The sequence below is a fragment of the Phodopus roborovskii genome, unplaced genomic scaffold, assembly GCF_943737965.1.
Source record: "Phodopus roborovskii unplaced genomic scaffold, PHOROB, whole genome shotgun sequence".
Classification (NCBI taxonomy): domain Eukaryota; kingdom Metazoa; phylum Chordata; class Mammalia; order Rodentia; family Cricetidae; genus Phodopus; species Phodopus roborovskii.
In genome coordinates, this window is record NW_026126611.1 from 12,231,744 (window position 1) to 12,245,811 (window position 14,068).

At 47.5% G+C, this 14,068-nt stretch overlaps 2 protein-coding genes across 2 annotated transcripts in view; one reads left to right on the forward strand and one right to left on the reverse strand.

Annotated features, from left to right (window-relative positions):
• Positions 1–13,938, reverse strand: part of Ppp1r14c (protein phosphatase 1 regulatory inhibitor subunit 14C) — a 66,018-nt gene extending 52,080 nt beyond the window's left edge. The window contains exon 1 of the mRNA XM_051206028.1: positions 13,272–13,938. Within this exon, the coding sequence (XP_051061985.1) occupies positions 13,272–13,574 (303 nt within the window). The 5' untranslated portion in view covers positions 13,575–13,938. The remainder of the gene's footprint in view (positions 1–13,271) is intronic.
• LOC127237690 (UL16-binding protein 1-like) overlaps positions 13,573–14,068 on the forward strand; it is a 63,277-nt gene continuing 62,781 nt past the window's right edge. The window contains 1 exon segment of the mRNA XM_051206061.1: positions 13,573–13,729. Within this exon segment, the coding sequence (XP_051062018.1) occupies positions 13,573–13,729 (157 nt within the window).

Sequence of the window (14,068 nt, forward strand, 5' to 3'; positions counted from 1 at the left end):
CATTCCATTAATATAAGCAGAAACCAAGTGACTACACCAGCCACTCCCATATAAAATTGAAGAGAAAGAAATTAACAGATCATTGGCCACAGATACCGAGGGCCTGAACCAAAGTATCTGCTAATATCAACAAGCAAGTTACGGGATTTTCACATTTTCTTTAGAAAAAGGATAATTTTAATTCTGTCCGTCAAAGATAGTATCTTGTACTTTCAGGTATGAAGGATAAAACAGATGCTGTAACCTAGGGCTTACTCACAGTGAGCTTCCAGGGGGCTGAGGATGTGGTTTGGTGGTAAAGCCCATGAGTAGCATGTGAATGGCCTGGATTTAGTCACTGACCATGCACTCACAATAACAGTAATAATGACTAAAGTGAACTTCTAGCTTTTAACCACAAAGTAGACAAAGCCAATTCCATCCAACAAGGTGGATGGGAAGCATAGTACCCATTGCTAACTACAAAAACAAACTACTGGTCATCAAAGGAATAAGCAGGGTTTTTTGTTTTTTGTTTTTGTTTTTGTTTTTTTTCATTGTGGTATATATTTCAGAGCAAATGAATTTGGAATTTTCCCTAAAGAAATTGTTGAAATAGTTCTTCTAAAAAAAAAAAAAAATCACAGAATCCCATCAAATAGTTCAAACCAAGACAAAGTCCTTTGAAAAACGTATCAGACAGAGAGCAGAGGAACTTGCCTGGTAGAAGGTCAAAGATGCTAGAATTCATGGCCATGTCATCGGCATGGGAGTAAGGCTGAGGTCCATAGCGCCCAGGGGCCATGCTTTCCCTTTCCTGACATTTTCCTTGGGCCAATTAAGCTTGCGCATGAGTGAAGGATCTTTGAGCTTTGTTTCCTCATCTTGAAATGGGATAACCACTTTGATATTATCTGACAACAATTTGGACTCCATCATCATGCAAAATAAACACTCAGTGTAAAGTGTAACAAATTCTGCTTCCTACCTACTACCTTAATTGTCTTCATTAGGTGCTCCATTGCTGTGAAGAGACACCATGACCATGGCAGCTCTCAAAACAGAAAACATTTACTTAGGGCTAGTTTACAGATTTAGAGGTTTAGCTCCTTATCGTCATGGCGGGAAACATGATGGCATTGCAGGCAGACATGGCACTGGAGAGGTAGCTAAGGCTTCTATATTCAGATGGCAGGCAGCAGGAAGAGAGATGCACACTGGGCCTGGCTTCAGCACTTGAGACCCCAAAGCCAGTCCCCAGTGACACACAGTGACACACTTCCTTCAACAAGGCCACACTTGCTAATAGCATCACTCCGTGGTGACCAAGCATTCAAATATGAGTCTATAGGAGCCATTCTTCTTCAAACCACCACAATAACCATAATACAGCCTAAATTTTGTTATATTACCCTGTGACATTAACCTTAAAACTAACTTTAAAATTCCCCAGTAGAAATCAATTTGTTTAATCTGAAATTGTTCATACTCCTGTTCAAACTAACTTGTACATTTTACCTTTTGAATTTTTATTTAAGCTTTTTGTGATTTGCCTTCTCTGATACCCACTTTATATCTTAACTCGAACTCCCCTCAAGTTAAAACAAATGCCATTACTTCACTGTGAGCTGACAAGGTAAATAATAGAGAAAAGGCCAGTATTATACATTATATGCCTATAATGTTTAAGTCGAATATGTCACTTTTCTTAAATGTTAACCCAATTAAATAAATAAAATAAAAGTGGTAGGGGGGTGATGCTAAGATTCTGTGCTGCCAGATTTCAAATTTAACTCAAAAGCTGATAATTGACGGCTAGTTTTGAAGAAAGAAATCATTTTTAAATAGTTTTCAATGGCTCTCGGGAGATAATTCAGTAAGTAAAATGCTTGCCATGTAAGCATAAGGTCCTGGGTTTGATTCCCAGAAGCCTTGTAAAAAGCTAGATGTAGTGGAGTGCATTTGTAATCCTCACACTGGGAGGTGGAAAGGGGGTGATTCCTGGAGCTCGGTGGTCAGCTGGCTTCCCTAGCAGGTAAGTTTCAGGCTGTGGAGAGACCCTGTCTCAGTGGTACCTGAGACATTGCCTGTGAAATCGACCTTTAAGTGTGCCTATAGCTCACGGTGTGTGTGTGTGTGTGTGTGTGTGTGTGTGTGTGTGTGTGTGTGTGTGTGTGTCTTCTCTGTCTACCTCTCTCTCTCTCTCTCACACACACACACACTCATACCTACATTCTCATCCTAATTGGAGACGCCACGCCCAGGCAGGGCAGGCCAGCTTCACTCCTATTATAACTGGAGGCTGTGTCCATTGACTGGCCATTTGGTGTACTACTTTGCCAGAGTCCCCGATTCTCATTTCTATGCTTTTGAAATCACCATTCCTGTAATAAACTCCACTTTCTCCCATGCACAGCCAGCTTTCTGGGGAAAAAAAAATCTCTAAAGGTCATAGCTACAAAGACACAGGCCTCCCTCATTTTTTTTCTTTCACATGAGGGGAAAACAAAACAAAACAAAAAAAAAAAAAAAACCCTAAAGATAGAAAATAAAAACCTAATGGAAAAAGAAAATGAGATCCCAAGGGTGTCCAGGGCCCTTCCCATTGCATCATGGGAAAATGAGCAAGCCTGATTTGATATCAGAGATGCCAGGGAGATTTCCACAGCCCAGGAGCAGCACACATCCTATCCTGGTGCCCCCATCCTCCAAATTCACGATGCTCATGGCTCCCTTTTCTTCCCTGAGACCTGACACTTCCCACTAAAGGAAAAGACAATTAAACCAGTTCAGGTTATTTGCAATTTGTCATATTCTCCCTGGAAAACTGCCTGGGGCTAAAGGAAAACGTTACTTACAGACACAATGATCTGAACAAACGTATTAGTAAACTCATTGACAGGCAGGGAAGAAGATGCAAAGCCCTGCCGTCAAATGCTTTCAACCATTTAGAATTCCTTCCTTCTAGGGCAACGCCTTCTTCATCCCCTCTCACCTTTGCCCCAGCATGTCTGGGAAGGATGGAGTCTGTTCATTTTCTGTCTGACTTGAATGTGGATGTCCCTCAGAGGCTCTACCGCTTGGTCCCAGGCTGGCGGTGCTTTTTGGAAAAGTTTCAGAACTTTTTTTTTTTTTTTTTTTGGGAGGGGGCATCACAGCAGGAAGTGGTCACTGAAGGGTGGGCTTTGAGGTTGTATAGGCTTGGCTCCACTTCCTGTTTGCCCTCTGCTTCCTGCTTACAGAGGTGAGGTTTTCTAGCTGCAAACCCCTGCCATCAATGGAACCACCTGCGGCCATCCCTTCCCCTCCATGGTGGCCTGTATCCCTCAAACTTCCTTTCGTTGTTGCTTTTCAGCTATTTGGTCACAGGAACGAAGAGTGATGAACCCATCTCTCCCCCTTGAGCTATGAAAGTGTGTGCTGAATGAATGAATGAATAAGGGAGGGAAGGAGAGAAGGAAGGAGGGAGGGAGGAAGGGAGGAAGGAAGGAAGGAAGGGAGGGAGGGAGGGATACTGTGCCCTAAGCGTGTCTTACAAAAAAGAAAAGCCCCATTTTCACCATTTCCCCCTTCCATCATGAAAACAATGCTTTAGAGACTAGCACACACCTTTGTCTCACTGGAACAGGTTTCCCAAATGCATCAATGCTAAGAAAACTGTGGTGAGAGTTTATTGGCATGGACTTTTCAAGAGAGGCAGAAACCAAGCTTCGAATTCTGTGCTCCGTGGAGACCTGAGTAAGCCTGTGCCATTCTGAATCTCCCTTGCGGTTGGCCGGCGCCCACCCCAGCAAGCATTAGTATCCCAGTGCAGCAGGCAGTGTCCTCATGCATACCAAGAGCATCAAATGACAGAGGGGACAGTGCCAACCTGGGATGCCTCCTCTAGACTTTCATCCCCTCGCATCGGTCTGCCTCGTTCATGGCAATTTCCTTCTGCTCCCCGGTTCAAAGGAACACAGTTATAATTTACAGCCATGCAGAAGAGCCATGACTCCAAGTCAACAATCAAAGAGCAGGGTTCAGCTTTACCCTGAGGAGTGGATGGGGGAGGGGAGGGGGAGAGCAGGAGGAGGGGAGGGAGTGGGAACTGGGATTGGTATGTAAAATGAGAAAAGACTTTTTAAAAGAAAAAAGAAAAAGCAGGCTTCAAGGCAGACACAGCAATATGATATCAATTAAGTTAATTTAGGGTATGCCCTAAACCCAGAAATGCCACAGCTGCTCTGAAGGGCCACTTTCAAGCTCCCTCTCTCCACGGTCAGATAGGGGACATCGGGGGACCTGCTCTGACTACTATAACACAGTGCCACAGACTAGGACTACACAGCAGCCATTTATCTCTCACGCTGTTGGAAGCCAGAAGTCTAAGAGAGCGTGGGCATGCCATGTCGACTTCCTGCTGAGAGCCTTGGATGAGGGCATAACAAGGGGTTGCTGGCAAACTGGAAGAGAGGAGAGAGAGAGAGAGACAGAGAGAGAGAGACAGAGAGAGGGGGGGTGGGGGCTGATCTTACAGAATACAGTCATTTCCCCAAAGCCCCATCTTCAAATACCGCCAATTTAGAAGTAAACCCTTTACCCTAGGAAGTGGTGGCAAGGAGACAGGGTTACTCCACAGCAGGGACACCCAGGAGCAGCCAGGAGAGTCCAGGAGAGAAGACTGCCTAGAAAGGCCTAGAATGGGACAGTAGAGAAGACTGCCTAGAAAGGCCTAGGATGGGACAGTAGAGAAGACTGCCTAGAAAGGCCTAGGATGGGACAGTAGAGAAGACTGCCTAGAAAGGCCTAGGATGGGACAGTAGAGAGGACTGCCTAGAAAGGCCTAGGATAGAGTAGTAGAGAGGGCTGCCTAGAAAGGCCTAGGATAGGGTAGAAGAGAGGGCTGCCTAGAAAGGCCTATCAGTCAGCCTACTGGGAAGATGGGCGTGGCTTCCTGGAGGAGAAACCTCCTATGTCAACTTGAAACAAGGTAAAAACAACATGTAACATGAAGAAAGCAGGGCCACGTGATTCTGGCCAAGGGAAGCCCTGCTGACCTGTATGGACAGCCTGAAAAGAGCAGTCAGGTGTGGGGCAGGAAACGGACAACTCCAGAGAAGTGAATAGCGCAGACCTCTGGGCCCCGGGTTGCCTGCTAAGCTGTGAATGCTCTATCCTAAGAGGCCAGGGGAGGAAGGGAGACAGAGGTTCTATTTGGATTCTAGAAAGCAACCAAGGTTCTGGGGAGACTTTCCTGAAGCACCATGTCACAGAGGCAGAGGCTGGAGAGGAAGGTGAAGGAAGTCGTGTCCCGAGGGCCACAGTATGTGGCCTCTGGCCAGGGCCTGTGTGGCTCAAGCACTCTGACCCTTGATCCCTTCAGTTACTCTTTAGGGATGGGAAATACAAACTTCTTCACACATTCAGATGTCAGGAGCAAAGGCAGCATCCCAGGCAAGTGACTTAGGAATGAGTACAGCCTTGAACAAGGACAAATGACACCTGTGATCTCAGTTTCTTAACTATAAAGTGAAGACAATACCCCACCCCCCACCCACAATTCATAGAATTATTGAGAGAACTGGGGGATGAAATGTGTGAGTCACCAGAGTCCTATATCCATGGTGGATGCAGTAGTAATGGAAGTAGCCACGGTGAGGGGTGCTCACGGATGCAGTGGTCCTGGCTGTAAAGCAAGTGACAAACGAGAAGGTGCTGGGCCACAGCGGTAACTGGGAGAAGTCAAGTAAACCAGTCACGAACGATCTAAGCAGCAAGCACCAACAAGACTTTGGGACTACTGGGTGTGTCGGGCTAGGGAGATGCAAGAGATAAGGATGCCACATATTTTCCTGGAACAGCTATGAATACACAGAGGGAGCTGGGGAAGAGGAGCAAACGTGTCCGAGAAGAAAGCAACGCCCTTGCAGACAGCTGGCCGTGATGCATCTGGGGAGGACGCCTGTTTCAAAGCACCTTGCAGATAGATGCCTGGAATTCAGGCTGAAAGAGACAGACAGACGTCAACCGGAGGCACGAGTAGGGAGAGTCAGTCCCCCTGAAAGAGTATGAGCAGATAAACGCAGGGCAACAGGTGAGTGGGGGCTGGAGACGGGACAGGAGGCGTCATCGTGGAGGTGGACCCAGGACAGACTCAAGAGGACCTGCGGATGGGAAATCAATGAGAGTGGGGGATGAAATCTTGGGACACGCCTGGTTTAAGGCACCCAGGGACCAGAGAGAAGGAACTGATGAGCTGCCTATGCTGCCAAAGATCCAATCAAAGTCAGGCCGAAGCAAAGCCAAGCGACGGAGACACGAGGCAGTCCTTAGCTCTGCTGGGGTGGGAGCTGACATCCATTTACTGTGGCTGAAGGAGGTCTGCGTCATGGGTGGAGAAAGACCTGGGAAGAGTAGGAAGGGAGGGAGGGAGATGGGGCGGTACCAAGGGTCCACGGCAGGGAAAGAGAGGAGAAAGAGTTCCATTTCCAGGCTAGTTAGGTTGAAAGTGGAGTGGAGAAGGATGCTGGCGTAGATACAGGCATAGAGCACAGTCAGGGGAGAAGGATGCTGAGATGATACAGGCATAGAGCATAGTCAGGGGAGAAGGATGCTGGTGTAGATACAGGCATAGAGCACAGTCAGGGGAGAAGGATGCTGAGATGATACAGGCATAGAGCATAGTCAGGGGAGAAGGATGCTGGTGTAGATACAGGCATAGAGCACAGTCAGGGGAGAAGGATGCTGAGATGATACAGGCATAGAGCATAGTCAGGGGAGAAGGATGCTGAGATGATACAGGCATAGAGCATAGTCAGGGGAGAAGGATGCTGAGATGATACAGGCATAGAACATAGTCAGGGGAGAGGTGTGCCTGGAGCAGCCTTGTGGAACACCAACTAAGAAGACACCAGCAGAGAAAGAGGAGATGACAACAGCCTTTAAAAGATGCCATATCTGGTTAGTCCTTTTTCCTTCATCCAAACAAATCCTTAAAAGTTAGGGATGTGCACTACTAGAAACAAACACAATGAAAAGTGACATGCTCCTTGTCTTCAAATGTCAAGTCCACTGAAGTATTTAAGATCAGGAAGGCCCTAGACCATATTTGCTTACGTTCAAGTTGAAATACACACAACCCTTCTATCCACGGTGGACGCATGCAGGCTTCCCCAAAGTTGAGTGTAGCGTGTTCTTTTTGCCCTTTTGTCCTTTTGGGCGGAGGGGCACCACCCAGCTCCCAAGTAAATCACACACAGAGGCTTATTCTTAGTTATGAGTGGCCGGTCTTAGCTTGGCGTGTTTCTAGCCAGCTTTCCTTAACTTACATTATCCCACCTACCTTTTCCCTCTGGGCTTCCATCTTTCTTTTGTATATCTTACTTCTTACTCCATGCTTGTCTGAAAGCTGGGCCCTGACATCCCCCCTCTCCTGGTTTCTCCATCTATTTCTCCTCTCTGCCAGCCAGCCCCGCCTACCCTTGCTCCTGCCTCTCCATTGGCCGTTCGGCTCTGCGTTAGGGCCATCGGGTGTTTTAGACAGGCAAAGAATCCCAGCTTCACAGAGTTCAACAAATGCAGCGTGAACAAAAGGTCATACACCTCAAAGTAATTTTCTACCACAACGGGTTGTTTCCTGCCCCCTACTCCACTTTCTCCATATCGCAGAGCATCACCAACCCAACCATTAGTGGCCAGTTATAAACCAGCAGCAATAACAAACACACACCAACTACTATGCTGTACTTGATGTTTTGCCAAACAGGCCTCCAACAAATTATGATCCCTACAACAACAGGAGGCTCGAGATATCAAAGGGATGCTCTTATCTCATAACCTGCTAAATTAGAGGCAATGGTATAAATGTGAGTTAATCCAGCCCCAGGGCGCAAGCTCCACCCATTTCTCACACCTCCAAAAGGAGGTGTGATTGTTACTTTTCCCGATACTGTGACTAAATATTTGACAGAAAGCAATGTAGGGCTCACTCTGGCTCACAGTTTGAAGAGGCACAGTCCATTGTGATGGGAATATGAAGAGGCTGGTCTCACCACCTCTGAAGTTAGGGAAGATGGATGCCAGCGGAGTTCCCCTCACTTTCTGCCCAGGACCCCAGATGTCCGGGTTCAGATTGAGTCTTTCCACCATCTCTCTCTGGAAACACCCTCACAAGACACATCCATGAGTTTGTCTCCTAGATGACCCTAAATCTCGGCAGACTGATAATCAATATTAACTATCACACGAGGCTAAGAATGATTTTCTTTTCTTACTTCAGAGATTCATAATTATTTTGTCCAGAGTGGGTTTTTTGTTTTGTTTTGTTTTGGTGTGGTTTGGTTTTGTTTCTTGCCTGTTTAATTTATTCCTTATAAAAGGGGGCCTGGAGGCCTTTGTGCTCACAAACATGTATTAGGGAACATAAAATGTTAAGCACACAGGGTTGTTCCTTCAAGGGAAGGAAGAAAAGCCTGTTTTCCATAGGGAAGGCTGGAGTGGACATGCTTGCTAGCCTGATGACTTGTGTCCTCCAGACACCAATCATAAATTTGTTTTTCTCAGTAAATTGCAAACCTGTTTTTTCTCAGTCAATACATAGAAGCTGTCTTTATGGACTTTACAAAGAATTTCAATGTTGCCATGTCTGATCTGTATTTAGCTTACTTTGCCCCTAGAGGAGATGTATGTATGCATGTTTTGTTGCGCATGCAAGATTGAGTTAATCATCACCAGAACAGTTTTCGCTAAATTGATCTGTGCTTAAATATGCCTAAAATAAACCACCTGGGGTCAGACTCTCAGAGTTTGAACCAGCACCAGCTACTAAGTTGTGTTAGACTGAACTGCCTTTCTGCTTCCCTTGGCTATCTCTTTGCCACCAGTGAAGGTCGCATCAATCTCTATACCTTAGTACTCTCTGTAGGTTGCATTTATGGTGATTAGAAAAATAATAAAGCCGTAAAGACTGTTCCTAAATACCCGGAAAATGAGGATTCAGCAGGTGCCCACAAGCTGATTCTAAGCAATGCTTGTCTTCCGGCTGAGATGTCAACGACGCACCAAGGCAGGCTAATGCGATGCTGGTGAGGAAAGATGTTTGCCCCAAACGAGGACTGATGCTAGAATGATGCTAGAATGCTCATCTGAACGTAGGAGCAAACACACTGCAAGAGCTGTGCCCTGCAGGCCACACGGGGCCACACAACAAGATCTACACAAGTACGGAAAAATCACAGTGGATCAAGCTAATCTGTACAATTGACATGTCTGTGTGATCGTAATGATTCTTTTCTTTAATTAAAAAAAAAAATAGGATGGGGGCCAGCAGGATGGTTCATTGGGTAAAAGTGCTTGTGGTGCAAGCCTGATTTCCCCGAGTTCGATTTTCAGAATCCACGGTGAAAGAAGAAAACTGAGTCCTGCCAGTTGTACAATGGCAACTGGGGGCCATGGCACATGTACATCTGTCTGCCTGTCTCTCTCCCCTCCCACCCACCCACCCCCTCCCGCACAGAGACATCAATAGTAACTATAAATGTGCTGCACCCATCTGCTTTGATAACTGCATCCTTATAATGAACGCAAGGCTAGGTGTGAGTTTGGAGTTCTCATACACTCCAGAGCTCTGAACTGGAATGGACTTGGGAGAATATTCTCCAGGCCCAGGGTTCTTTTGGTACCCACCCTTGGCACAGTCCTAGCTGGTGGAGGGAATCTGATCGTGTGTTTTTTTTTAACCATGTGGGCCTGGGGGGGGGGGGCTCAGACTTGATGGTGAGTGCCTTTTCCCACTGAGCCCATCTCATCAGACTTTGTACACATCCTCTTCTCTTCCTATGCCCAGGCCTCTGGCTCATGCCCATCTAGAAGGAGCTTGTCCTTGCTCTGGAAGCATCTTGACAATTGATGAAGGGATTGTGGTCACATGGAGCACAAGCTAAAACGATCTGGAGGCCCATTTGGTTCCAGAAAGGCTCAGGAAGGTGGCGTTTCAGGAGTGGAGCCCGAGTCTTTTGTGTTCATAGATACAAATGACCATTAAATCCTGCAGTGGTTGGCTATGCATTTATAGCTCTTCTTTTTATCTTGTGGGAAAGCTTACACAGTGAAGTTTTGAGCTGGGCATCTGATTGTAACAGAACTGTTAGGTAAAAGCTGCATCCATATGTAAGGAATTCTGTTTTAAGGCATCCCCGTTGTCTTCCCAACTGTTTCTTAAAAGCATCTGAAATCTGGCATACCGTCTACCATGACAAGTGTTGCAAGACAGTTTACTGGCTAAATCATGTCGTTTTCTTCCAATCTTGCCCAGCCTCAAGATAACATCTGCATTTCCAGTTTTGCAATTCGATTTGCTTTGGAAAATTAAAATCTGTTGCTAAGCACAAATCATTGGGATGGCAGAGTACCCTAGCCATGAACATTCTCCAGTGCTGGCTTGTTCATCGCATTTAAGGTCCTTCTGCTCTTTAAAAGTGGTCTTCTGATTTATTGGCCCCTTCAATGCTAGTGTTTCAGGCATGTGGAGCCACGCCCTGCTTTTCACCTGGGTGCTGGGATCTGAAATCATCTCTTTGTTCTTGCTGAGCAAGTGCACCAAACTCCTCAACTTCCAAGACCTCATTTTTTTGAGTTGACTGACTGACCTGTGATTATTAGTATCCCAAGGTCATACCATTGCTTTTTAACTTAATGAAAGTCAGAATTATTATCTTAATACATAGAGTTTCCAATATTGAGATATAACCTATGTGAGTCCTTTGTTCTGTACAGAGACACAGGTGGCCCCGGTGGTTACATAGTGGTCTTAGAGTAGCACTGCCCAAGTTCATGCCCTCTCCTCCAAGCCACTCCCATCTGTGTGACCTTGGTCAAGCCTCTTAGCTTTCCCTGAGTTTGTTTCCTTATTTGTAAAAGCAATGGCAGCAGCGAGAGCCCTCTCGTCTCAGGAGTGCTGTGAACGGGAAATGAGCTGGTGCGAGCCAAGTGGCTAAAACAGCACCTAGGACTGGACAAGGGCTCTCCAAATGTCCGCTGCATTATTCTCCAAACAAAGTTGACCGGATCCTGCAAATTTCTATGCAAAAACCTCAGTCAGGCCTGTGTGTTTCTTCCCCATTCCTTTCTAACTTTAAATGTTTCGGCCCCTGCAAAAGAAAATTATTTCCCATCCCTCAAAAAGGACAACTCATCTAACTGCTGATCTGGCTGGTACAAGTCCTTCTAAAATTTCAAAGAGTCCTTCACTACCCAACTCAGCAGATAATACAGGCCTCTCCCTGGTATGAAGCTCGAAGTCTAGCCAGTTGGCTTGCTGTGCATGGAAACATTTGAAAGATATGGCCAATTTCCAATTCTAAATATTAAAACAATACTCCTCCTAGCCTTCAAATTCATGAGGTTCAAAACTACAAGTCAGGGTGGGTCCTTCTCATTCATGACCCAAGGCTGAGATACTTGAATTGGTAAACAAGAAAACTCTGTCAGAAGAGAGAAGCCCAAGCCTCTTCAGTGGAGAAATAGACGGGGAAAGGCCATCCATGGCTGTGTAGTACTCCACGTGTTTCTTTATTAGTTAGCAGGGTTACCATCATTACAGTACCCACTAATGCTAACACTCCCTGATCAACTTCCAACCCTCGAGCCTCTTGAAGGGAACACTGACACCCTGAAATGCATGCAGAATGTCTTATATGATTTCACAAACATTCCAGTTGTTTGTTATGGTCCAACGCCTAGATGCTCCAAAGAACGAGATACAAGGAAAACATTCAAGGTCATTTTTTACCCTTTGAAATAGGGGCCTAAACTACATGTTCAATGCAGAACATTCAAAATTCCACCCACCACCAATTACTTGAAAGAATATGCAGAATATATCATTTGTCAGGCTAAGCAGGTAGAAGTCTTCCTGGTTTCCCAAGGTCTAATGAAGCATTACTAATTTCCCAATAGTTCCTCTAGAAACTCAAGTCTTCTCCAAGCCCAAAATGGAGTAGGAAAGCCAACAGAAAGCAAAAGCAAATTAATTGGATTCCAAAGAGGCGAGAGTGAACACAGCCATTCATCCAACAGGAATTCCATCTCAATCAAATACATTGTGTCTTTAAAGAGTTTCACCAACTTCCTATTTTAAAAGCCCATGATCATGTCCAGTTTTTCCAATTCTTACTTAAGCAACTAAACGAGCTTTTTGTGACTAGACTGGAAAGAAAATACATTTTTTACAAGCTTATTGCTTATACAGTCAATCTTCATTGTATCTCAATCATTCGTCGGAAGCCCGCATGGAAACTGCTGTTGCCTTGCGCAATATAAATGCTAAAGAAAATATGTGTTCACAACAGGCCATAAAATACGTGAAAACAGGATGGCCCCCGTGGATTGGTAAAGCCAGTGAGGTCATCTGGCTTGCATTTTGATAAAAAGCCTACCAGTTGACTCTCTCAATTATTAATCTCCTCCCAAACTCCACTTGGCTAACTGAAGTAGAACACTTAATTGAGAATCCGTGTTGCTAAAGACTCTCGGGAAATCACTTGGCCTTGGTCATTTTTCTTACACACACACACACACACACACACACACACACACGAGAGAGAGAGAGAGAGAGAGAGAGAGAGAGAGAGAGAGAGAGAGAGCATCCTGCACATACCACCTGCCTAGGCAACTCATGGGGGCTTTTCCTTGGGCGCCCATAGGTGGAGGTACCTGGGAAGGCAAAGCAGCTGCAACCGAGCTTGGGGAAAGAGATGTGGCTGAAAAAGAGGGAGCGTTGGTCTCACGGTTGTGACACACAATTTAAGGAACCATGCGTGTGGGTGCGGGGGGGGGGAACTCTGAGATTCCCCAGACCCCCTCTTCTCTGTGAGCATCTTTCCTCTTCATCGCCACAGAAATCCAGGCTACCCTGATCAGAACACTCACTCACTAAGTGCTCTCCCTTTCCCAGCCTCTGCCAGGGTGCAGGCAGGCCAGGAGAGCCGCTCCGAGTCCCACTGGGTATAATTAGGGCTGTGCAGACAAGCTCGGAGAATCCAGAGCACTGAGACCCAACTCTCTTCCCACGCCATCAAGGGAGCCAGCAGCTCTCCGGGTACCAGGCAGCTGAACCCAAGTAGAGGCGTCCCAAGCGCTGCGCCCCAGAGCCAGAGGGCACCCAGGGGAGAAAGATCGCGCCCAGACACGCTCTGGGGTTTGGTCCCCAAGAGCTGGGGCAGCACAGCGCACACCCGGGAGCCACGGAAAATTCCCGGGTGGTCACAGAGGGGCAAAAAAGATCCCGAGCCTCCCCGCCAGTGCCCAAGTACCTCGCAGCCATACAGCTGACCCAGCTGCTCCACGATCCATTCCTCCAGCACCAACCGTTTCCGAAGCTCCTTGCGGTCGTATTTCACTGTCACTTTTCCCTGCTGGTGGCGTCGCTGCTGCTGCTGCACCTGCCCAGCGGCGGCTACCGTGGTCACCGGAGCCGAGTCCTCCCTGGAGGAGCCCGAGCCGCTGCTGGATCCCGGGCTGCCGCCCGTGCCACCACGGGGACTCTGGAAGAAGACGCGCGCGCCGCTGCCGCCGGCCCCGCCGGCCGCCTCGCCGCCGCCAGTCACCACCGACATGTCCCCGAGTGCCGGAGCCCGAGAGTGGCCCGGAGAAGGGGCGGGCGAGCGCCCCGCGCCGCTACCACCGCGGCCCCGGCAGCCTCATACGAGGGCCCGCACCTGCTCTGCGAGCCTGGCCACTGGATCCTCGCCGCGGAGGGAGGAGGGGGAGGGCGGGCGAGGAGGGCGGGGACCGCAGCCTTAAAGACGCCTCCAAAGGACCCTGGTGATCTAGCCCCAGAGACCGCCCCCGGCTTGAGAGTCGTCCGAGGTGGACAAGCTGTGCCCGGGGGACAGGCCGGCGTTGGGCGGTGTAGTCCGGAGAGGAGATTGGCGTGGATCGTCTGGGTGGCAGGGGAGAGGCGGCCCTCTACAGCGGTGTCTTTTGCCTTGCAGATTCGAACTGTGCCTTTTTTTTTTTTTTTTTCAGTCCTAGGGCGCACGAAGTCTGTGGACTCCCTCAGTCTGGGTCAGTTCTTTCCCACTGGGGAAAGGTCGTGGGAAATGACCGC